Source organism: Delphinapterus leucas, chromosome 4, assembly GCF_059928025.1.
Source record: "Delphinapterus leucas isolate spDelLeu-1000000601 "Yukka" chromosome 4, BTC_Dleu_Yukka2, whole genome shotgun sequence".
In the NCBI taxonomy this organism is placed as follows: Eukaryota; Metazoa; Chordata; class Mammalia; order Artiodactyla; family Monodontidae; genus Delphinapterus; species Delphinapterus leucas.
Genome location: NC_143132.1, coordinates 3,358,565 through 3,382,731, shown reverse-complemented (window position 1 = coordinate 3,382,731; position 24,167 = coordinate 3,358,565). Strand labels below are relative to the sequence as shown.

The following is a 24,167-nucleotide window of genomic DNA, read 5'->3' as shown; positions in this document are numbered from 1 at the left end:
AAGTATATCAATTTCTCATTCTTTTTTTCTTCTATCTTGTTTTTTTTATTCTCCTTAAATCAGATTCCATTTTCCAGGGGCTCTCTCAGTATGTCAGTTAAATAACTATGGCTTAGTGTGTGCTGGGGCCCTGGTCATATACTAGGGGTTATGAGGAAATGAGGGAAGAAAAAGTACAGACCCATTTGGGGCAAGTTTGACATTAATCCATGCTATTTAAAAAATTACCAAAACTATGATATCTGATGGCTACATGTTAGTGCCTCAACCTAGAATGGACGTCCTTTCCGACTAGTGGATAGGAAGGTTGCTTCTATGTTTGACATTACCTGTCACCTTGCTCTGGCCAGTGGTAGAGGTGGTGGGAGATCCCATGGTACAAGGGGCTGCACCTTCTAGGCCTAAGGATGGATCAGTCTCTCTGAGCAAGGAGCAGGTGGGGAGGCTGCAGGCCGCTCTTCCCAGAGTCGGGCTCACCCTACCCAACCTTCAGGAGGTCGTAAGGACCAAATAAGACGGTGAGGATGAGAATGCTCTGGAAATGGCAGATGCTGGAGAAATGTAATGTGTAAGTTGAACTCACATTTTTAATTCACTGATTGTACAATATTTGACGCATACAAAAGAATACATATTCATATGTGTCAGTGATGTAGCAAAGTCACACACAAATACCTGGGAACCTACTTCCCCAAATAAAGAAATGAATGAAGAAATAAAGAGAATCACCACGGACATCTGAGTGCAGAGATCTCTGTCCACACCTCAAATCCGACTCTGTAGAATTTGGTTATAGAGAATGAAGAGTTACTGGGCCGGTGGGAAGGAACCTTAAGACTAAATACCTACTACCACATTGCCTTTTAGAACGGCCGGCCTGGGCCTGCTCTCTCCAGCAGAGTGACCGATTCCTGCTGCTGCCTGGTCTGCTGTAAGTCATTTCTCTTCTTTGCTAATTTGCTGGGCAAAACAGCGTCTCCTGGTGCCTTTACTTTGTACTTCCTTGATTATTTGTGAAGATAAGCACTTTTCCCTAAGGCTCATTCTCCATCTACGTTAGCTGTTGTTAACTATTTAGATCACTTTTCTCCAGGACACCCTCAGAGATCTGTGTATGTCAGTTCTCTCTTTCTGAAATGCAAGACCTACCTGGGTCTTGTTTCTCTACCTGGGGGATAGTTCTTCAACTTTACCCAGATGTCACCTCCTGGGGACGCCTTTGCTGGCTGCTTCAGGCCCCTCTGACCACCCCTCTGGCTGTGCCTGTTGCCCTCCTTGCATAGTTGTGACTTGTGTTTCAGGGTCAGCCTCCCTAAGGGCCCCAGGGCCTTGACCCCTGCAGTCTAGCGCAGAGCCTAGGCTCGGATTCTTAAAAATTACTAAACGCTCTTGGCAAATTGGGGAAATACAGTAAAGTACAAAGAAGAAAGTAAAGAGGACCACTAACCCCACCTCCCAGAGAGAGGTGCCACTGCTGGCATCTGGTGCGCGTCCTCCCAGGCTTTTTGAATGGGTATATATATATATAATGTGTGTACTTAAATGAAGTCGTTTTATTTATCACTTGCCATTATCACTTACCATTATGGGGTGACAGGTCCCAACTTCTTCAAAAGTGTTTAAAAGACTGAAAAGTATGTCACCTTAAGGATATACCAAAATTATCTTGACTCAATCAAGATTTGATAAAAGAATGAATGGGAATGTTTAATACAAGTTTGAAGGATGTAGGGGGCGTTACCTAAGGAAATTGTACTCCATTGTGTTACTAAGAAAATACCGTTTCAGGTGTCTTTTCTGGGTACCTCATTCCCCCCTGCTCTGGGATGACCCCCAAAAGCCCTTTCCCAGCTCTGGGTGCTGGCCTCTCCTCTATGCCTCTGGCGTACCTGCTTGTCTGTATGTACAGGCCCAGAGGGAGCTTTAAAGTACAGTCCCTTGGTTTACAACACATATTTTACCAAACCACACCTAGGCTGAAGAGTATCGAGCCTTGCTGAAGACCTTATAAAAATATTCCAACTTGGTTATCCTATTTATCTGCACTAGCTCAGCTGAGGGGTGACTCCCTAGTTGACGGACCGGCTTCCTATTTCCCTTTCCCTGACCTGCTATGACCTTATAGGCTTAAAACTAGGAGGAATTTACAGCGCATGGGCTCGGGCAACACGTGAGCCCCAGAGGGGAGCTCCACTGCCAGGAACACTTGGCTGATGGAAGCAACAGTCCCTGCATTCGGTGCAAGCCTCTCTAGCAGCCCCGCTGGAGTCAGGGTCCAGCTACGCCCAAGGCACTCAGGCATCCTCCAGCGACCACTCCCCTCACCCCAATACAGAAGAAAAGCAAGAAAGCTCTCAATTAGGAAAAACTGCCAGGGCCCTAGAAGCAGGGACCTCTGCCCACCGCCCACCTGTCTTACACGAGCAGTTCGCCAAGGACCGCCCTCGCAAATGGTAGTTGCCTCAAGTGTTAGGTGTTATCATAGGACTTACAAAGCTCCTCTCCCCCAAATGCGTCCCAACTCGGGTATCACGGGGTCTAAAATCCTACCGCTAACAAGCCATTGCCTAGGCTAAGCACATCGTTCTATCTTTTTTTTTTTTTTAACATTAACGTTTATTTTTATTCTGTTTGAAAATACACGGCTTTGTCCTTTTTGTGCCTCTTCTCACAGCCCAGAGGCAACTGCTTTCCACTCTTAGCCTTTTCTCCACGTTTCTAAAGACAATGAGTACGCCGCGACTTTACTGTCCAGCTTAGACCTCTTGCTCTGCAGACGAGATCTAGCTCTCTGACATCCCCGAGGATAGTTCTAAGTGCTGTTAAGGCTGCTGCCTGGGCTTTTCCCATCCAGGAGGAGAGACTTGGGTGGGGACAGAAGGGGTGACTCACAGAATACGTGAGTCAGCTAGGGTCGAATCAAGAGATCTGTAGCCCGAGGCCGCCAGAGGCCTGGCCATCTCCTCTCTGGGCCCCTGGGGACCCAGCAGACCTGCTCCTCCATTCTTGGTCAGGCTACGGCTCCTTGGTGTGTGGACTCTTGTCTGCCTGGAATACAAGATGTGCTTCTAGTGGGAGGCTCTTCATTCGGTTCTTTACCAACAACATTAGCAATGGAACCAAAAATCTCCCCGGCTCACCGGTTGAGCGCCCCATACTGCTAAAATTCTTGCTTTTTGATCAGTGGAGATAAAATGAAACTCCTTCACGGTCAGGAAACACGTTCTGTTTCCTTATCTCTCTGATAATATTTCATGCTTTTCTGCTTTCTAAGCTGGTGGCATTTTCACGAGCTCTGAAGCCCAGTATCCTCAAAGCTCCCTACAGGGAGCCATCGGCCCGCTTCCGCCCTCCGCAGGCAATGTCTGCTCCTCCCTGGATGCACACACCTCGTGGTTTTCCTGCAGTGACAGAGCTTCTAGGCAGAAGGTCCTTTTTTCCAGTCTTATTTCTCCTTGCAATGCCCACTACTAGCACAGAGCTTGTTTTGCACATAGTAGGTTTGCATTCCTAGTGCCTCTCTACCATGGCTGACCCAACCCTCCAGCAGGTGTCAGAGTTACCTCTTTCTTAAGACCAGGGAAAAGGAGTGAGTCTTCCCTGCGAGTTGGGGGCCGTGAAAGCCGACCCTTCCAAGTGGAGCTGTCCAACTGTCTGTCCTCTCTCAGCGCCGCTGGGGCTCACGGACACGCTTGCACCACCTCTCAGATGGGCGCTGAGAGAAGTTCATTGTCTCATGACCTTCCGTCTTGTCTCCGGGCCACACCTGCTGTCCCCTCCCCAGGGTTCCCAATGGTTCCCAGGAACCCTCTCCATTTCCCCAAAACACCTCCCTCTTCACTTTCACAACTGACTCCCTTCTGCGACAAAGGGGACAGAGGGAGGAACCCTCCCCTCGTACCTGCCCACCGGCAAAGTGACGGCTCTCTGCCCTTTTTCCATCGTCTCTTCTCCAACCCGAGGCTCATTCCTCCTCACATATTCTGGATTCCTTGTCTTTCCGCCTCTGGAAGGACGTGTCATTCAAGCACGCAGCTCCCTTTCCTGGACGTGTCCACACCCACCCTCCCTTCTGGCTGCTCTGGGACCTGGGCCTCCCGTGAGAAGGGGCTAATTTCCAGGTCTGGGGCAGGAGGTGCATGGGATGAGCTTGTGAGGACATCTTGTCACCCTAGAAAGCAAGGACACTATCAAAGGTACCCGGGTCACGTCAGAAGGACTCACTGGCCAATGCGATTCAACAAGGAGAGTAACTGGAATGGATGCAAATAGAGCAACTGTGGCTCAGCCCACTCGTGCGGAGAATAAAAAAGCAAAACAAAGGAAAACTCATGGCTAACTTTTGAAGAACAGTAGAAAGCCAACTCATTATTTTGACAAGTGGCAAATAAAGGAATTCCACGTGTATCCTGCCTCTCCTATATGAACCGTGCTGCAGAGTTAACTAAGTAACTGATGAGGGGAAGTTTCTCTTTATAGAAGTAGGCTAGCAAATAAAAAAGAAACAATGAAATTATGATGTCCATTTCACAACTATGAATTCTACTTCTAATGAATTAATGAACTTAGGCAAGGAACGTCTAAATACGGCAGATGACCAGATACCAGATGCCTCACTGGCTTGAATCGTCCCGAATCTGATCAAGCCTCGGGAGCTCCTTGCCAATTTCAGGTAGTACACAGGAAGCACATAAAGAATATGTTCGACCATATCACAACGATGGGGTCAGCACAATGCAAAGCGTAGGAGACTCTGCAGGAAGAACGGCCTGGCCTCCGTGACAACAGCAAGAAATTGCTTAGGACAAAGATGCAGGGGAATCTCCAGATGGAGAGATCTAGGAGACACATCAGACAATACATGTGTGGACTGTTTGGGTCCCCATCCGAACATAAACTGACAGAGTGAGACCGTTTATAGGGCACTCAGGGGAGTGAGAACATGGGCTGGGGATTTGATGCTATTATGGAATCATTCTTGCTTGGGGAGCCCTCATGATGGTAGAGTGATTATGTTGAAAACTGTATCTTTTAGAGATACACACTGAAACTTTACAGGTGAAATATAACGTCTGGGATTTTCTGCAAAATATCCTGGGGCAGGAAGTGGGTCAAGACAGAGGAAACAAAATCGGTGGCGCATTGATGAAGCCAGGCAGTGGGTACCTGGAGCTTCGTTCTAATGTTCTCTCGACTTCTGTCTACGCTTGAAAATGCCCATGCACTTCCCTGGTGGTCCAGTGGGTAAGACTCCGCACTCCCAACGCAGGGGGCCCGGGTTCGATCCCTGGAGGGAGAACTAGATCCCCCATGCACGCCGCAACTAAGACCCGGCACAGCCTAAATAAAGAAAGAAATATTAAAAAAAAGAAAGAAAGAAAGAAAGAAAAGAAAGAAAGAAAAGAAAGGAAGGAAGGAAGGAAGGAAGGAAGGAAGGAAGAAAGGAAAGAAAGAAGGAAAGAAAGGAAAGAAAGAAGGAAAGAAAGAAAGAAAGAAAGAAAGAAAGAGAAAGAAAGAAAAGAAAGAAAGAAAGGAAAGAAAGAAAGAAAGAAAGAAAGAAAATGTCCTTGTGTTTAAGAAATGTCCTGCCTCCCCCTGAGTCCTTCTCCAGCTTTGGGCCCTTCACTTCTCCGCAGCGCAGCCAACCTTCCTGAAATGGTTTTCTGCTCTCCTTCCTCACCCCCACCCAGGCCTCTGCCACCCCCCACCCAGGAAGCTTCATGACCTCCAGGGTAAGGCCAGTAGACAATGACTTCCTTGCAGCCTCCAGCTCCACACCCACTCCCTCCCCATCAGCAAACACTGCCTTGCTGGGGCTTCCTGGACATCACACTCTGGCTTTTCCCTCTGCTCCATCCACAGCTTCCAGGCCCTCCTCCCTGCCTGGCCCTTAGATACTGGCACCCCTGGGGGCTCAGCCCTAGTCTCCGGCCCCAGGCAAGCTTTCTCCTCCCCTGCTGTCTGTACCAGGCCTCTCTCACCCACCTAGGATTCTTCCAGAGACTCCAGACTCACACATCCAACCCCAGTTAACAGCCCCACTGAGACACCCCACGGGAACCAAACGCTCAACAAGTATAAATTAATTCCTTGCCCGCACCCTGCCCCTCAAGTCTGTCTGTCCTTCGTCTGTTGCCTCGCTCCATGAAGATCCCGCCATCCAGCTCGCTGCCCAAGCCAGACAACTGGGTGTCATCCCAGCTCTGTCTTCTTTCTCTCACCTCTTGAGCCTTCCTTAAGTCTGTGCTCCCAGACAACCATCCTCGGGCCGGATTGCTGCCAGGGTCCTCAGCCTCCCCCCTCCCTTTCCCTGCTCCGTCCTCGCTCCCCATACCAGCCTGCGGGCTTGTGTCCACGCTGTACCCCCTCTGCACAGACCATGTCCCTTCTCTTCCCCGAGCGCTTGGCCAACTCCTTGTATGCTGCTGAGATGTCACCTCCTGTGACCATCAAGTCTGGGTCAGGTGACCCTCTTTTGCACCCCGTGTCCCCTACTGCACTGTGTGACACAGTGCTGTGATGATTGCTGGTGACCTGTCGTCTGACCTCTCCACTAGCTGGGAGCTCTTGGCGGGGAAGGACCACATCTGTCCTGGGCTGCACTGCGTCAGGGGGGCTCCCCCGGCCTCCGCCCCCCTCCTAGATCAGGGCAGTTGGAGGGCAGGAGGGGAAGTGGGGCTGCGGACTCCCTGCTTCTTCCCTGCTGCTGCTTCTCTACCAAAGTGCCACCCTGGCCCAGGGGGTCCCTCTACAGCCTTAGCGCCCTGGGTTCCAGTAATGGCTCACTCCCCTGGCCTCTTCAGGCCTCGGGTGCCAACTTCCTGCTGCCTCTGGCCTGGGAGTGCCTTCTCCACCACCTGCTCAGACTTATTTAGCCTCGTAGTGGGTTAAATAATGTCCCCCTCCGTTCCCGCCCTGCCCCGCCCCACAAACTCATGTCCCTCCCTGAAGCTCTGAACATGGCCTTACTTGGGAATAGGATCATTGCGGATACAGTCAGTTCCGTTGAAGTCCTCCCGGAGTAGGGTACAGCCTAAATCCAACATGACTGGTGTCCTTACAAGAGGGGGGGACACAGAGACACAGACACACGGAGAGGTGATGTGAACGCACACAGGCCAGGTGACGACGGAGGCCTATTAGAGCGATGCACCTACAAGCTAAGAAACACCCAGGATTGCCAGCGACGCCACAAGCTGAGAGAAGGGCAAGCTGAGAGAAGGGCACGAAACCCATTCTCCCCTGGAGGCTTCAGAAGGAGCACGGCCCGCCAGCATCTTGATCTAGACCTGTGGCCTCCAGACCTGTGAGACCATAAACATCCATTGTCTTAAGGCCCCCAGGTCTTTGTTATGGCCGCCCCAGGACATGAACTCAAGTCCCTTCCGCTCTTGCCGCAAGCCTCTTGCTCTGTGGATTCTGCAAAGGCAAGGCCCCAGTTGACTGAGGCCTCAATGCCTGGCACGCTCTGGCCCCGGTAGGCACCCAAGACACACCTGTCGGATAAGAGTGAATGTGCTTCTCATTTGGTCTGTTCCACTTGTTCTGGAATAAAAATCAAAATAAATTCAAAGCAAGCGTGGAAGTCTCAAGTTAAAGCAGAGGCCCGGCCAGGCAGGTGTGTTGAGCGGGCGGCCCCAGGTCTGGGCACCCTGGACTCATCTCTCTGGAAGCCTGGCCATGGGCTGTGGCAGCGGCAGCCTGAGGGCACACCTCCACCGGTCCCCACGCTATGTCATGAGTTCGAAAAGCTGGATATGAAAAGTTCAACTGGGTTAGAAATTCATTTATTGATTCGCACAAGAAATGTCAACATTACACCTAGAAAGAAAAGGAAGAGTGTCAGATTCTTAAAAATAATTTCAACTTTTGTGAAATTTGTGTGATTGTAAAAAAGACTTTAAAGTTATCATCTACCTGCGCCAAGAAAGAGTCTCCAGGGTGACATCCCAGCTGTGCCCCGTCCTGAGCTTATGTGCAGTCATTTCAAGCATAACACCTAATATGATCATCAAAGCAATCACACGTTTTCGTTTCAAAATGTGAACCGTTTTTTTGGAGATTTCATACAAATTTACTAACTTCCCTAATCCATTTTTAGGTGTTTCTTACCATCATACGAAAGATTAATATAGAAACTAATATTTTCTAAAAGATTAATATTTTAATCTTTGTAAAATTCATAGATGAATATTTTCGGCAAGTATTATATAGACCACCTGAGGTCTGTCTGGTTTTCCCCAGTGTGCCATACAAACATCGTCATTTTCTAGGCGAGAAATGGTGTGGAAACGTGGAGCATCCCTGTGCTGAGTCCTTCCGCACCTGTTCATGCAGTTGGCAAACGTGGATGAGACCTTCTGAGTAGGGCAAGGCCCTGAGAACCCCTCCAGTCCCAGGCTAGGGGCCAGGAGATAGATTTAGAAATAACCAGTACCAGTTTGGTGTGCTAAGTCAGGAGCAAGAGGTAACTACAGTGCCCTGGGAAAGCAGTGAAGATGGCCTGAGAGAACAGACAAACACCTGACCTGGGTCTCGAAGTCTGAGCTCACTAGGAAGAGCCGGGGTCTGGAGGGCTAAGGCAGAAATAGCCACTCAACGTGTGAGAAAGTCCTGGAAACTAGAAGAGCGGTCCTGAGCTTTGGTCGTGAAGTCGAGAGTGGGTTAGGGTCTTGTTTTCCAGCTACTAAGGACTGAGGCTCTTTCCTGATCCGGAGGGGGATCTCGAAGGGTTCTCATCAGGAACGCCAGGGTCCCATCTGCTTTAGGAGGGCAATTTGAAGGGCTGGAGGAGTGGATTTGGGTGGGGAGAGCTTGCAGGCAGGGAAGCTGATGCTCAGGGAGAGAGGAGGAGCCCGGAGCAGAGCCTGGGGTGGGTGCAGAGCAGGGTGATCTGGAGAGAGAGGTGTGCCAGGCTGGGCAGGCTTGCATCACCATGAATGGAGAGTTAGGGAAGGGAGGGAGGAGGACTGTGAGAGAGGAGGTCTGTGGAAAGAGACCTCGCCAGGGGGAGGGAGAAATCAGGAGGCGCGGGCCACCTCCCTTGCAGGATGAGGGGCCAGCAGCCATCCTGCGGCTGAACCCCAGGGCTACAGTGAGGCTGGCCAGTCTCCTTCCTGCACTGAGAACGCTTCTCAAAGGCCTACAGAAGCGATGCATTTGACACCCAACTTAGCCAACGGGAAAGGATAGCAGGGTGTCCCCAAGCACAGGCCTGGCAGGGGAGGTGGGTACCTGCCAGGAGGCTGTGTGCACTCTCCTTCTGACCTCTTTGGGCAGTTACTGCCAGGCCTTGGATTGGTTTTATTTATTTATTTATTAACATCTTTATTGGAGTATAATTGCTTTACAATGGTGTTAGTTTCTGCTTTATAACAAAGTGAATCAGCTATGTGTATACATATATCCCCATATCCCCTCCCTCTTGCGTCTCCCTCCCACCCTCCCTATCCCACCCCTCTAGGTGGTCACAAAGCACCAAGCTGATCTCCCTGTGCGATGCGGCTCCTTCCCACTAGCTATCTATTTTACATTTGGTAGTGTGTATATCCATGCCACTCTCTCACTTCGTCCCAGCTTACCCTTGCCTGTCCCTGTGTCAAGTCCATTCTCTACGTCAGCGTCTTTATTCCTGCTTGGATTGGTTTTAACTTTAAGCATTGTTTTAACAAGGGGGAGACTTCTTCCTGCAATTTCTTCTGCAAAACATGCTTTCTGCCCCACTGGGCCCTTCCAGGGAGGTGATTTCCTGGGAGCTGGGCACCTGGGCTGGATTTAGATGCCATGTGTCTACCGCGGGTGCTTTGCAGGTACCCCAGGAAAATAATCAGGCTTGTGGGGGGCGGTGCCCGGTCACTTTCTGGCAAGAAGTGAGCATGGGATTCGCAGAACACTGTTCCTGGGTGAGGTGGGAAGCCTGTTATGGCACCGGGGGAGGGTCCGTCTGGTTCAGGTGACTGAGACCCAATGAGGTTCTCCAGCACAGCCACGTGAGGGGCGTGTCACACACACACACACACACACAGGTGTGATCAAAGATGGTTCACCACAGCCGATCGTGGGCCCCATTTTCACTTAATACGAGGCTAGTCTCATGAGTCTGACCCCTGAGAGGAGGTAATAAGAATAATGTCCAGGAGACCAAGGCTGGCCCCCTTTAGTGCCGGTCCTTTCTCGGGAAGCCCGGCTCCGCTGCTGTCGGGGAGGACTTACCTTGAGGACAAAGGGTCCTTGGGGAGCTCTTCTTTGGTCAGTTTCGAACTCAAGCCCGGGCGCCCGCAGGCAGGTGCAAGGAGCGGGGACCGCGGGGAGGAGTCCTGAGCGGCGGTGGCCCGGGGTCTCCTCGTGGCGGCGTCCCCGCCCGGCCTCCCCCGGGCTGGCTGGGCCTCTGGGTGCGCTCCGGGGCCGCGGGAGGACCGGCGAGGGGATGAGTCGGAGGGGGAGGGGCCGAGCCGCCGCCGCCGCCGCCGCCACCGCCCGGCCGGGCGCCCCGCTGCCTCAGGAAAGTGAAAGGGCCGCCGGGGCCTCCGCGCGCCGCCCCAGGAAGTCGCGAGCAGGAAGCGCCGGCGGCGCCCGGGCCGGGCAGCGGGGCGCGGGCCTGGGGGCGCAGGTGAGACGCGGGGACCGGGAGGGGGCCGGTGGGGAGCGGGCGGCGCGGGGACCCCCCTCCCCACCGCCCGCGCCGGCCGGGCCGCGGGACTCGGGCGCCGCGGCCGAGCGACACCTGCCAGCGCGGGCGACGGGCGGGGAGGCCGGGGGTCCCTGCGCCGGGCGCGCGTCTTTGTGCTCGTCCGGGGCGGAGGCGTCCGGTGGGCCCCGGGCCCGGGGCGGCCCTTGCAGCGGGCGGGGGCGGGGCTGGAGGAGCGGCCGGGCGCCCCCGGACCCGGCGAGCGGACCCCGGAGGAGCCGGTGCCGGGCCGGCAGCCGCCCACCGGAGCCCCGGGCGGGGGCGAGCCCAGCCGTCCTCCGGGCCTTTTCCCCGGCCGGGCAGCCGCGGTGACAGCCCAGCCCGGGGCTCGAGAGGGGAGCCCCGCGCGGGGTGGGCGGCGCGGCGGGACGTGGGTGTGCCCGCCAGTCCTCCTCCGAGACGGGCCGCCGGGGAGGAGCCGACGCCAAAGCCGGCGGGAGGCTCGGAGCGCCGGCTCCCTGGGCCTTCGGCTTGTTCGTCTGAGCAGCTGGTTCCCGGAGCCGGTGAGCCTCCTGGAGGGATTTTACTGGACTCAAAGCCCCGGAAAATCACCCGGCTTCGGGGCCCCAACCGTCAGGCTCTTTTTTCCAACACCCCCCAGCCGCCGGCCCTCCCAGCCTCTGCAGCCACGCTGCTGATCCTGGGGACCTGGCGACCTAGGACTGCGACCAGGATCCTGGAAGGCCCCTCTGCACACCGCCAGGTTTGAATTTCTCCGGGTGGAATTCCAAAGCCCGCCTTCCCTTTATTCTCCCTGAGCTTTCTGTCTGGAAAGTGCCCACCTGCCCTTGAATCTGAATTGTGTGAGGATGTTCGAGTTGGTAACTAGATTAGATCTCCCCCTCCCCCCATGGCTCCTTCTTTAATGTCCTTTAAGGTCAACCTTGAGAACCCAGGGCTCTAGATCTTCAGTGTCTCACCATGTGGTTTTGGAACGGTATTTGCAGGTTCTGTGTTGTACCCGCCACCTTGAGGTTCTGTTTGTTGGTGGGAGAAAGTGGTACAGGTAGAGGATTCCTTTTTGTATTTAAGCCCAGGAAAGAAATACTGGCTATTGTCATTAATTTTTAATATTGCTTACAGCCTTTAAAGCACAGACCATACAAAGTGTTTTCTCTGAAAAGGAAGTTGTGTTTCTCTTTCTCTTTCTCTCTCTCTCTCTCTCTCTCTCTCTCCTAAAAGAAAAATGTCTAAAAACTTGTTTGGGGAACATGCATTCCCCCCGCCCCCTGCATTTGCCTTAAAATAAGATCTACTTTGAAAAACCTTGCCTTTAAGTAGATTCTTTAAGATGCGCCTGGGGCTGCTTTGATTACTGACCACAGCGCTTCAGTTGTGGGAAGACCCTTTCAGTGTTATGCGCATCATTGCTTTTGAGACTCATTTTCGTCTCCAGCGAGTACGGAACTGTTCCCCAGGTAGTGTTTCTGAGGGTTGGGCTCCAGAATGTGTATTGCCCTCAGGTCATCCCATTTTATAGTTACGTAGTTTATAGACTAGGTTGGGCACTTCCGGAACATGGGTATAAAAATGTGTATTTTAGATTGTAAGAGAGATGCTCTAATGGGGTGTTTCTGAAGTTGCTGTCTTTAACAGTAGAATGAAACTGGGTATTCTGACACTTTTCCCTACTGGAGTGGTGACTTCCAAGGGTGCCTATTAAGAGCCGTTTTTTTTTAAGTATGTTTTCTTTTTTATGTGCTTGGATTATGTGCCAAAAACGGGGCTTAAACCAAGTGATCTGCTCCAGTTCTGCCGCCCTGTCTTTGGAGGAGACCTGCCCAGAGGAAGCAGGTTGGAGGGAGGAGGGCACTGAGGGAAACTGGACCAACCTGAATTTGCCCCACAGCGTCCATCCAACCCAGATCAGCCTCCGGGCCTCTTCCTCAACACGGCAGTGGGGCTCACAGGAGAGCACGGAATTTGTCACTGATGACCTTGGCGGTCTTGACCGGCTGTCGCTGGAATGATTTTCAGTGGGCACCGTCCAGGCTTTGGAGGAAGGGGCCTCATTAAATAGAGCTCTTAATGTTCTACGTGTAAAATCTCTATGTTTACACATCTTAATTGCACTTACGGTGAAAACTTATAGCGCTTGAGTTCACCCATTTTACAGAGGTAAGAACCATGGTTTTAAAAGGAAATCAAGATTTTTTTTTTCCTGCTGACTTTTCCAATGTCTTCTGGATTTCTTTTTTTTTTAACATTACAGGTTTTACCAGAATTGAATTGAGGTTCATTGATTAGTCGATGTAATAGATGGCCATAGAATATTTCCAGATGAGCTGTAGGTACCTAGAGAAGCAGCATCTGGACAGAGGAGGAAAGTTGACTCTGACCATCCATTTCCAGGTGCTGTAAAACTTAGACCAAATCCTTTACTCTAAAGGAATCACTCAAAGATTGTTTCTCAAAGTATATTTAGGCCCAAACAGGAGTCCACTCATTCTGAGGAGAATTTTAGTAAAACGGTTTTTTTAAATCTAGAGATTTGAGCAAAAACATTGCGAAGCATCTGTGGAGCTTGGTTCAGCGCATCTCCTGACCGCTCGCTCTGTGCTGGGTTCTGAACCAGGGGATGGGGACCAGGTGGCTGCCTGCAGCGCTGGGCCTTCCTCCCTGATTTCTACTGAGAGCGATACCAGCTGCTGTTTACTGAGCATCTCCTCCACACCGGGCTCTGTGCTGAGAGCTGTCCATGGATCACTCATTTCATCTCTATAACAACCCGAAGTAGCTGCCATCATCCCTGTTTCTTAGCTGGGGAAGGCGAGGGAGTAGACAGTTGGTGGCGTGCCTGGGATTACCCAGCCCAGGGTCAGCTGTCGGGGCAGGTGGCACTCTGGTGGGATGAAGAGCTGCGGCTGTGACATAGTTAGGTCCCCGGTGGGGTGTGGGTGTAGGCCGAGTGGCCAGGCTGGCTGTCCAGAGCAAAGCTGTAGTTCCCCTGGCTGGAGCAGAGGGGCCTCAGTGCCTCACTGAGAGGAGATGGGGGGAGTGGGGAGGGTGTGAGAGCTTGGCAAGGTGCATTTTGAAAACTCATTCTGGAGGGAGAGCGGGAATGAACGTGGGGAAACTCTTTTAATTGGGAAGACAGGCACTGAGGAATAGTTTAGGTCTTCTAAATCGGAACTATTTGCTATTACTTATCTGTTCTCTCAAGGAAGTTGTTTAAAGACACTGAATACGTTTCAGCTTTAACTCGAGATAAATGTTTAGTCAAAAGTAGCTTTCTTGAACAGCGTTATATAACCTGTGACTTCTCGATAAGCATTAAGGTAGAACAGTGCATGCTTCTGCATGCACTGTGTGTCTTAATGCATGGGCCCCAAAGCTTCCTTGTCACCGAACATTGGAGAAAAACTGAAGAATGGCACGAGTCGTGAGGTTGGCTTTGGGACAGGAGACCAGGCCTCCCTGCGCCTTCCTTCCCGTCTGGCTCTGCCTTCAGCCCTGACCGCAGAATGGGGCCGTTTTCCAAGGCCTCTGAGGTGACCACAGGTGTGAGAAATGAGGTGGCACAGACGAGCTGAAGTTCATTCCCACGGCATTACGTGCATTTAGACTCCATTGCAGAGCCCCAGTCAAATGATGGGCTTCATGACCTGCCACCTTGTCCAGGCCTATGTTCCTCTCTGTTACTGTGGCTCACACGTAGCCCGGGACACAGCTTGGGGGAATGGAGCACGGCCAGTTCCCTGGCACCCTGGTGACTGAGCACCTGGTGCGACCACTGGGTACATATGGGTCTCCTGTGAGTATAAATGTTAGCTCTGTAGAGCACTGTGATAGAGAGTGAGTGAGCAGGGTGACCTCAGGAGGGCTTCCAGATAAAGAGGAGTTCAGTGGTTCTTTCTTTTATTTTTTCTTTCCACTGTCCATCTGTTTATTATTTGTTTTTTTTTTAACATCTTTATTGGAGTATAATTGCTTTACAATGGTGTGTTAGTTTCTGCTTTATAACAAAGTGAATCAGTTATACATATACATATGTTCCCATATGTCTTCCCTCTTGCGTCTCCCTCCCTCCCACCCTCCCTATCCCACCCCTCCAGGCGGTCACAAAACACCGATCTGATCTCCCTGTGCTATGCGGCTGCTTCCCACTAGCTATCGATTTTATGTTTGGTAGTGTATATATGCCTATGCCACTCTCTCACTTTGTCACAGCTTACCCTTCCCCCTCCCCATATCCTCAAGTCCATGCTCTAGTAGGTCTGTGTCTTTATTCCCGTCTTACCCCTAGGTACTTCATGACCTTTATTTTTTTTTTCTTAGATTCCATGTATATGTGTTAGCATACAGTATTTGTTTTTCTCTTTCTGACTTACTTCACTCTGTATGACAGACTCTAGGTCCATCCACCTCACTACAAATAACTCAATTTCGTTTCTTTTTATGGCTGAGTAATATTCCATTGTATATATGTGCCACATCTTTATCCAATCGTCTGTCGATGGACACTTAGGCTGCTTCCATGTCCTGGCTATTGTAAATAGAGCTGCAATGAACATTTTGGTACATGACTCTTTTTTGAATTATGGTTTTCTCAGGGTATATGCCCAGTAGTGGGATTGCTGGGTCGTATGGTAGTTCTATTTTTAGTATTTTTAAGGAACCTCCATACTGTTCTCCATAGTGGCTGTACCAATTCACATTCCCACCAGTAGTGCAAGAATGTTCCCTTTTCTCCACACCCTCTCCAGCATTTATTGTTTCTAGATTTTTTGATGATGACCATTCTGACCGGTGTGAGATGATATCTCATTGTAGTTTTGATTTGCATTTCTCTAATGATCAATGATGTTGAGCATTCTTTCATGTGTTTGTTGGCAATCTGTATATCTTCTTTGGAGAAATGTCTATTTAGGTCTTCTGCCCATTTTTGGATTGGGTTTGTTTTTTTGTTATTGAGCTGCTTATAAATTTTAGAGATTAATCCTTTGTCAGTTGCTTCATTTGCAAATATTTTCTCCCATTCTGAGGGTTGTCTTTTGGTCTTGTTTATGGTTTCCTTTGCTGTGCAAAAGCTTTGAAGTTTCATTAGGTCCCATTTGTTTATTTTTGGTTTTATTTCCATTCCTCTAGGAGGTGGGTCAAAAAGGATCTTGCTGTGATTTATGTCATAGAGCATTCTGCATATGTTTTCCTCTAAGGGTTTGATAGTGTCTGGCCTTACATTTAGGTTTTTAATCCATTTTGAGTTTATTTTTGTGTATGATGTTAGGGAGTGTTCTAATTTCATACTTTTACATGTACCTGTCCAGTTTTCCCAGCACCACTTATTGAAGAGGCTGTCTTTTCTCCACTGTATATTCTTCCCTCCTTTATCAAAGATAAGGTGACCATATGTGCGTGGGTTTATCTCTGGGCTTTCTATCCTGTTCCATTGATCTATCTTTCTATTTTTGTGCCAGTACCATACTGTCTTGATTTCTGTAGCTTTGTAATATAGTCTGAAGTCAGGGAGCCTGATTCCTCCAGCTCCGTTTTTCGTTCTCAAGATTGCTTTGGCTATTCCGGGTCTTTTGTGTTTCCATACAAATTGTGAAATTTTTTGTTCTAGTTCTGTGAAAAATGCCAGTGGTAGTTTGATAGGGATTGCATTGAATCTGTAGTAGAGTACAGATTCTGGGTAGTAGAGTCATTTTCACAATGTTGATTCTTCCAATCCAAGAACAGGGTATATCTCTCCATTTATTTGTATCACCTTTAATTTCTTTCATCAGTGTCTTATAATTTTCTGCATACAGGTCTTTTGTCTCCTTAGGTAGGTTTATTCCTAGATATTTTATTCTTTTTGTTGCAGTGGTAAGTGGGAGTGTTTTCTTAATTTCACTCTCAGATTTTTCATCATTAGTGTATAAAAATGCCAGAGATTTCTGTGCATTAATTTTGTATCCTGCTACTTTACCAAATTCATTGATTAGCTCTAGTACTTTTCTGGTAGCATCTTTAGGATTCTGTATGTATAGTATCATGTCATCTGCAAACAGTGACAGCTTTACTTCTTCTTTTCCAATTTGGATTCCTTTTATTTCTTTTTCTTCTCTGATTGCTGTGGCTAAAACTTCCAAAACTATGTTGAATAATAGTGGTGAGAGTGGACAACCTTGTCTTGTTCCTGATCTTAGTGGAAATGGTTTCAGTTTTTCACCATTGAGGACGATGTTGGCTGTGGGTTTGTCATATATGCCCTTTATTATGTTGAGGAAACTTCCCTCTATGCTTACTTTCTGGAGGGTTTTTATCATAAGTGGGTGTTGAATTTTGTCGAAAGCTTTCTCTGCATCTATTGAGATGATCATATGGTTTTTCTCCTTCAATTTGTTAATATGGTGTATCACGTTGATTGATTTGCGTATATTGAAGAATCCTTGCATTCCTGGAATAAACCCCACTTGATCATGGTGTATGATCCTTTTAATGTGCTGTTGGATTCTGTTTGCTAGTATTTTGTTGAGGATTTTTGCATCTATGTTCATCAGTGATGTTGGCCTGTAGTTTTCTTTCTTTGTGACATCTTTGTTTGGTTTTGGTATCAGGGTGATGGTGGCCTCGTAGAATGAGTTTGGGAGTGTTCCTCCCTCTGCTTTATTTTGGAAGAGTTTGAGAAGGACAGGTGTTAGCTCTTCTGTAATCAGTGGTTCTTTCTTACACATCATGTGAAGTTCATTTCAGTGACCTTTGAACAAGCTGCCCCCCATCCCACCCGAGGATGGATGCTCTACCCCTACCTGGTGGCTCTCGTGGTGGGAGCGCCCTGTTGCAGGGAAGTCCAGCTCTGCTGTGGGCTGAGTGACCACACCACGTGCAGTTACTTCTGCCAGGGCCTCCGACGGTGCCATTGTCAGAACACTTGACTTTTCCACCCCTCCTTCTCCTTGTAGAGAGCCGAGCCTCTGCTGGAAGGAAGAGGGGAGGCGAGACCCCACAGGACACCCCTGCATGCTTCCCAGGGTTAAGAACCTATTTATGAAGCATCTTATTTCGTGACCGAAGCTCCACGGTCAGTGAGACGTAAATGGCCCCACTTCCCCCCGGCATTCGCTTCATCGTCTCGTTCTCCAGGGATCAGTGGTAAGTCCTTGGGCACGGTGGCCCCCTGCCCCCAGTTTCATGATAAAACGCATGTGGATGACCAGCCTCCCTATAACTGTTGAATGGTTTATTGGTGGTGGAAACGGTGACCAGGGACACGGCTGAGCTGTCCATCTTTGGTTCTGACAGTGACAGACAGACTGAAAACCTTCGAGGTTTTCAGTGGTTTCTGGTCCACTGAAGATAATCCTGGCCCCCACCCACAGAAAGATGATCACTGACTACTGGCAGGATAATAACAGGGCCGTGGGTGAAATGAATATATTAACTCTGAGCTTAGTGAGTGGCCTCGCTGGGTCAGGACTTTCAGAGAGAAAATGAAATCCGAGCAAGTTACACGCAGATCGCTCTGTGTTCTGAGGGCGCCTGGTGTGCTCTGAGAAGCTTTCTCACAGGAGATTCGTGAATCCCACACTCCTTGGAGCAGGCGGATGGTGAGGGCGGAGTGCAGAGCTGGGCTGTCTAGTCTCTAACCCACACTCTCAGTGGGTTTTCTCCCCTGCTGATCTCTGTTGGGAAGGAAGAATTGTTCCTCTACCCTCATAGGTTGAATGATTGGGGGCATGTGAATTAAACTGACAGAAAAACAGATTCACAAGAGAAAAGACAGATTTAACCACGTATGTGTGGGAGTTCACAGAAAAACGTGACTCCAGGGGGCCTTAGCATTTGGGGATTGTATACCATCTTAATAGGGGAAGAGGGGCAAGAGAAGGGCGCTTTTGGGAGAACAGGTAACTTTTTGGAAAGGTAAATGTGCCCTTAGGAGACAGGCTGAGAGCTAGGATACCGTTGTGCCAATGTCTGTTTAGGTGTGATGTGGGCACATCCCGTTTCTGGCATTAAGACTCAGTCTTTCCTGGCTGCTCCCAGGGGAGGATCTATGACAGCTGACTTCTTTCTCAGAGGCTCTGCTTTTACGCAGATAAGCGATTTCAGGACTCACATGTCTTCTGCTCAAAATAACATTGATGCTGCAGTAGCGTGTTCTGAATCCCCTCAGCTCCGTCTCACCGGCGCACTCTTGGCCTCCGCACCTTTTGCAGCTTCTCAGGCCCAGGCTGGTGGGTGGAGCGCCCACAGGATCTCAGGTGTGACTTCAGACATCTGGCTCTTTCCACAGCAGTTCGCTTGTCCACTCGTCTCCCGTCTACTGCTAATCTAGCCACAAGTGGTTCCCTTTTATTTAGCGGGTGTTTATCTTTCCCTTGTTTTGAAACTTTATTTTGATACAATTTCAAACTCACAGAAGAAAATAAGAATGTTACCAGGAGCTCCCGTAGAACTCTTATAATCACAAATTCTATCTTTTTTTTTTAAGGTTGAGACATACAGAGATAGAAAGGTGCTTCTCACACTTTAGTGTGCCTGGGAATCACCTGAAACATGTTAAAATGCAGATTCTGACTCAGTAGATCTGGGTGGTGACTGAGAGTCTTCATTTCCCAGGTGATGCGGTGCTTTGCGTCCATAGACCACACTGTGAGTTGCAAGGAGATAGCATATCTGTCTTCATTTCTATTCCATCTCTACCTCAAACTTGCTCTTTGACCTTGAAAGGTTATTTAACCTTTCTAGATCTCAGCTTCCTTAGCTGTAAAAGAAGAGAATTAGCTTTTCTTCTAACATTCCTGGGAAGGACATTTTTTCTGTTTTTCTACCCAGCATGCGTTGCCTCTTCCTAACAGCACTTTGATTTCCTTTGGAGAATTGACTTCCCTCCTTTGTGTGCAGGTGTGATAGGTAGGTGAGTCTCAGGATTTTCCATCCCGTTATGGCAGCCCCGTGACCTTCCGCCATAGCCCAGGTCCAGCAGGAGGCAGGAGAGGACCTAAGGTGGGCTACGGGCCTCTCTCTCCTGGGACTTTCTGTCTTGAGTTGAGTGAACCTAGGGCAGAGGAAATGGTGAATCGCCTCTGGTCCAGCCGTGGGGGGCCAGGTTCAACTGGCAGACAAATTCTTAACATTTGTCCTCATTTGCTTCTCCCCCTACTTTCTCTCATCTGTGTGTGTGTGTGTGTGTGTGTAGATGTACTTGTACACACACACACATTTTTTCCTGAACCATTTGAAAGCAAGTTAAAGACATTATGCCCTTTTATTTCTAAATACTTCAGTATGTATTTCCTGTGAACAAGACATTTTCATATAACTGCACACAAAGATCAAAATAAGCAAGTTTAACACAGATATAATGCTATTATCTAATCTACAGTCCATACTCAAAATTATATCAAATGTCCAATAATGTCTTTTATAGATTTTTTTTCCCTGGGCCAGGATCTCGCCTGGGGCCACACTTTGCATTTAGTTGTCCTGTGGGTTTAGTCTTCTTTAATTTGGAACTGTTTCTTGGCCTTCCTTTGTCTTTCCTGAGCTTGCCATTTATGAAGGATACAAGCCATTTCTTTTATAGACTGTCCCTTGTTTTGTGTGTGTCTGGCATTTCTTCATGGTTAGGTTCAGATTATGCATCTTTGTCAGGAATAACACAGAAGAGAGACAGCTTCTCGCTGATGGTAAAGGAGTTACGAATATTGGTGGCGGGGGGGGGAGGAGGCACAGAATGAACCATGTGGTGTTCGGTTGGAATTAAAGATATCAAGAAGAACTGGAGAGGAAGTAGGGGGAGAAATGGGTGTGTGTGTGTGTGATGTGTGTGTATGTAGTGGGTGCGTGGGTGTGTTGTGTATGTATGGGGGGGGGTCGTGTGTGCGTGTATGTAAAATGCCCTCTCTCTGCCCGCTGAGGGGCCCTGGGAACAGTAACACCCCGCAGCAGTGAGCACACCCGGTGCTGGATCTCAGTTTCTCTGTAACGTTTTCCACTGAAGGAGCCAGTCAGGCATCCTTGGAGGCTGGGTCAGCACTGGGCAGGGAAAGTGAGATGAACCTGGAATATCTTGTGCCAAGAAATAAGGAAGTGCTTAAAAATGAAGGGGCGCCCACTGGCCCAATCTGGGATGAGATTTGAAATAAACGATACCGGTAATGGATTATAGCCCATTGAATAAAACAAGTATCCAGTGAGTCCATCCTGCTGTAACTAAATAACGCATAAGGGGAGGAAGGAAAGCTCCTTCCTGCAGTACAATGCCAGCCGCTAAGTAGAGCAGGAGTGTCCAAGCTGGAGCATCGCCACCTGAAACCATCAGGGCCGCTTGGATTAGGCAAGGATCATCAATGGACACACACGACGGGGGGAAGGTTGGAGGAACAGGATATCTATGTAACCTCAAAGTACGTACCCACAGACTCCTTATTGACTGCTAGAGGGAAAAACTAGCTCCTCTGAGGGGCGACCACGCAGAAAGCCCCTAAACCAAGCGGTCAGTGATAACATTACTGACGTCGTGGCCCTCCTTTAGGGTGCTCTGGAGAGACACAGTATGCCTCGTTTCCTTGTTCCTAAATTAGGGATGTCTTCTTACTAATTTCTGTGCCAAACGATACTGTTCAGTGACTCTCCTCTAAAGAACTTTTTACTTATTTGCATATGACCGAGATAAATAACACTCAGATAAGGAAACAATATTCTCCCTTGAGTCTCTGAATTGTCTGGGAATGCCTGCGGCATTCTAGAGCATTGCTGAGGAAGCTTTGAAGGTGCCTTGCTGAGATAGGCTTTTTTTGCTAGAAACTTGGGGTTAACCCAAACACTATTCTTGTAGTATTGGTGGATACAGAGAATGCTATCTATTGTTACAGAAAGCAGGTGGAACACTGATGAAGTAAAGGTTTAAATCATTCGTTTTTAATTGTATTTGCTTAATATTCATAAGCCTAAATGTAACACAAAGCAGAAATTAAAGTATCGGATTATATTCGTTTCCTGACGCTGCTATAACAAGTCCACAAACTGGGTGGCTTAAAAGAACAGAAACTGGGGCTTCCCTGGTGGCGCAGTGGTTGGGAGTCCGCCTGCCGATGCAGGGCACACGGGTTCGTGCCCCGGTCTGGGAAGATCCCACATGCCGCGGAGCGGCTGGGCCCGTGAGCCATGGCCGCTGAGCCTGCGCGTCCGGAGCCTGTGCTCCGCAACGGGAGAGGCCACAACAGTGAGAGGCTCGCGTACCGCAAAAAAAAAAAAAGAACAGAAATTAATTTTCTCGTGGTTCTGGAAGGCAGACGTCTGAGATCAAGGTGTCGGTAGGGCTGTACTCCCATGGAAGGCTCAAGGGAAGCACGCTTCCTTGCCTCTTCCCGTTTCTGGCGGCTGCTGGCGGTCCTAGTTTTCCTTGTCCAGCTCTACCTGCATCACCACGTGGCCTTCCTCCCTGTCTGTCTCTGTGTCTCCCCCTGGCCTTTTATAAGTACACGGAGCTGGATTTAGGATCTTAGTGGATTTTACGTCGTACGTGAGTTAAGTATGACCTCAACGTAACTAATTACATCTGCAAGACCCGATTTCCAAATGAGGCCACATTCTAAGATTTATGGTGGACATCAATTTTGGGGGGGACAGTATTCAACCCACTGCAAGATGGATAAAAGGAAACAAATATTATCCAAAGTCCTTGCTTCACAAGTGATAAAGGAAGAGGGTGGACGAGGATAGAATTACAAAATGAGAAAGGGCTTCTGGAGGATTGTTTAATCCCCATAACCCAGGATAACCCTGCAGAAGTAAAAAGTCTGCTCGCTCGCCCGGACGGGGGTATTGCCATGGCCGCTAGGAAGGCACCAACCCCACAGTGGTTTAAAAGTGACCAGTGGGGCTGTGTTTAGGCCTTCCAGAAGTGGAAAGCTCAGCCTCTAGCTGCTGGGTCTTCCCCTCTCCTCAAATCCTACGTAATAAGATGAGGAAAGAGAGAGGAAGGATTTGAAAACAGAGGGAGTAGAGTTGGCCTGATACTGGCGAAATGAAAGATCGGGTTCCTCTTTAGGAGACATACATTCTGTGTGTGTCTAGGAAACTCCCGGTTTGCAGGGTAGGTTGACCCTTTGCCCTGATTCTGCAGAGCAGGTTCCCTCCAAGAACCCTGCTAACTGGCAGGCCGGTACTCTTCCCAAAGGGGCTGATTCATCAAGGTGTTTCACCTCCACCCAAAACTGAACTGAAAATGTCTGGAGGCAGGTTCTCCACTCTGTAGCCCTCGGTGTTCTCGGGGCTTCCACGGCTGTGCTCCAGCGTGTGGCATCCCCCAGCACGGGGCGGTCATGGGAACTACTTCCGCCCCTGCAGGCTCTGGGCAGGTGAGCATCCCATGTAAGACCGCCCGCTAGACAAGAAGGCGAGGACCCGGGAATGGCTGCTGGGTTCCAATAACCTGGACAGCTTGACAGCCTAGGAATGAATGCAGGTGTGTTAGGGCCCCAGGGGTCTTCAGACCTGATTGAGGCATGTGGACGAGCTTGTTATTTCGGGGTTTATTTATTCTATTTAATAAATATATTAAATGCACTTAATAAAACTAGAATATTTATAAGTGGAATGTTCTGGGTAGAGAGTGGAGACCATGAACCTGAGGCCCATTTTCTTTTTAAGTTTATTTATTTTATTTTTGGCTGCGTTGGGTCTTTGTTGCTGTGCACGGGCTTTCTCTATTTGCGGCGAGTGGGGGCTACTCTTCGTTGTGGTGTGTGGGCTTCTCATTGCGGTGGCTTCTCTTGTTGCGGAGCATGGGCTCTAGGCACGCGGGCTTCAGTAGTTGTGGCACGAGGGCTCAGTAGTTGTGGCTTGCGGGCTCAGTAGTTGTGGCTCGTGGGCTCTAGAGCACAGGCTCAGTAGTTGTGGCGCACGGGCTCAGTTGCTCCGCGACATGTGGGATCTTCCCGGACCAGGGCTCGAACCCGTGTCGCTGCATTGGCAGGTGGATTCTTAACCACTGCGCCACCAGGGAAGCCCCCCCAAGGCCCATTTAAGTAGACCTGCTCTTTCCAAATCCTTGTGAGCTGGGTGATGATGAAATTCAGAGTCTCCTGGCCGATGGCACACCTGTAAGCTGGTTGTATGTAGCATCCTTGAGGGCTCCAAATCCTCTCAGACTCTGATTTGGGAAGGGCTGGAGGTAACTCAGACTGAGAATATTTTCTCACTCCTTGTGGAGATGGGAAAAGGGAGCTCTGTACCCAGAAGGGGGCCGATCGGGGTTCCCCCACAGTCCACACTAGCCCTAGCAAGTGGGCATCAAGCAACCAATGAGTCTAGCTATGGGCTGGAAATTCGGGTGTTGAAAGTTCCAGGGGCCTAGAACCTGCATAAGCTGGTGCAGAGGAGCAGGGGGTGGGATGCGGAGAGGTTCCAGCAAGGAATTGAGAGACCTCCACCCCCTACCAAAACGGATGACTTTCAGAAACACAAGGACAAAAGCCTAGACTTTTGTCACAGGTCCACTGTACTTGCATAGTCTGTGTTCTTTGCGATAGACGACACACTT

The 24,167-nt window shown here is 49.5% G+C and overlaps 1 protein-coding gene across 39 annotated transcripts in view; it reads left to right on the top strand.

Annotated features, from left to right (window-relative positions):
• The window catches only part of SLC37A1 (solute carrier family 37 member 1), a 76,156-nt gene that overhangs the window by 375 nt on the left and 51,614 nt on the right, over nucleotides 1-24,167 (top strand). For 24 of the 39 annotated variants that reach the window (XM_089910190.1, XM_089910172.1, XM_089910197.1 and 21 more), the window contains exon 2: nucleotides 868-931. The exons of 1 other annotated variant lie outside the window; for it this stretch is intronic. In XM_089910190.1, the coding sequence (XP_089766316.1) occupies nucleotides 868-931 (64 nt within the window). Of the gene's footprint in view, nucleotides 1-3; nucleotides 10,610-11,275; nucleotides 11,391-17,577; nucleotides 17,768-24,167 lie in introns of those variants that run through there. 14 more of the 39 variants (XM_089910174.1, XM_089910206.1, XM_089910178.1 and 11 more) reach the window with 11 other exon arrangements.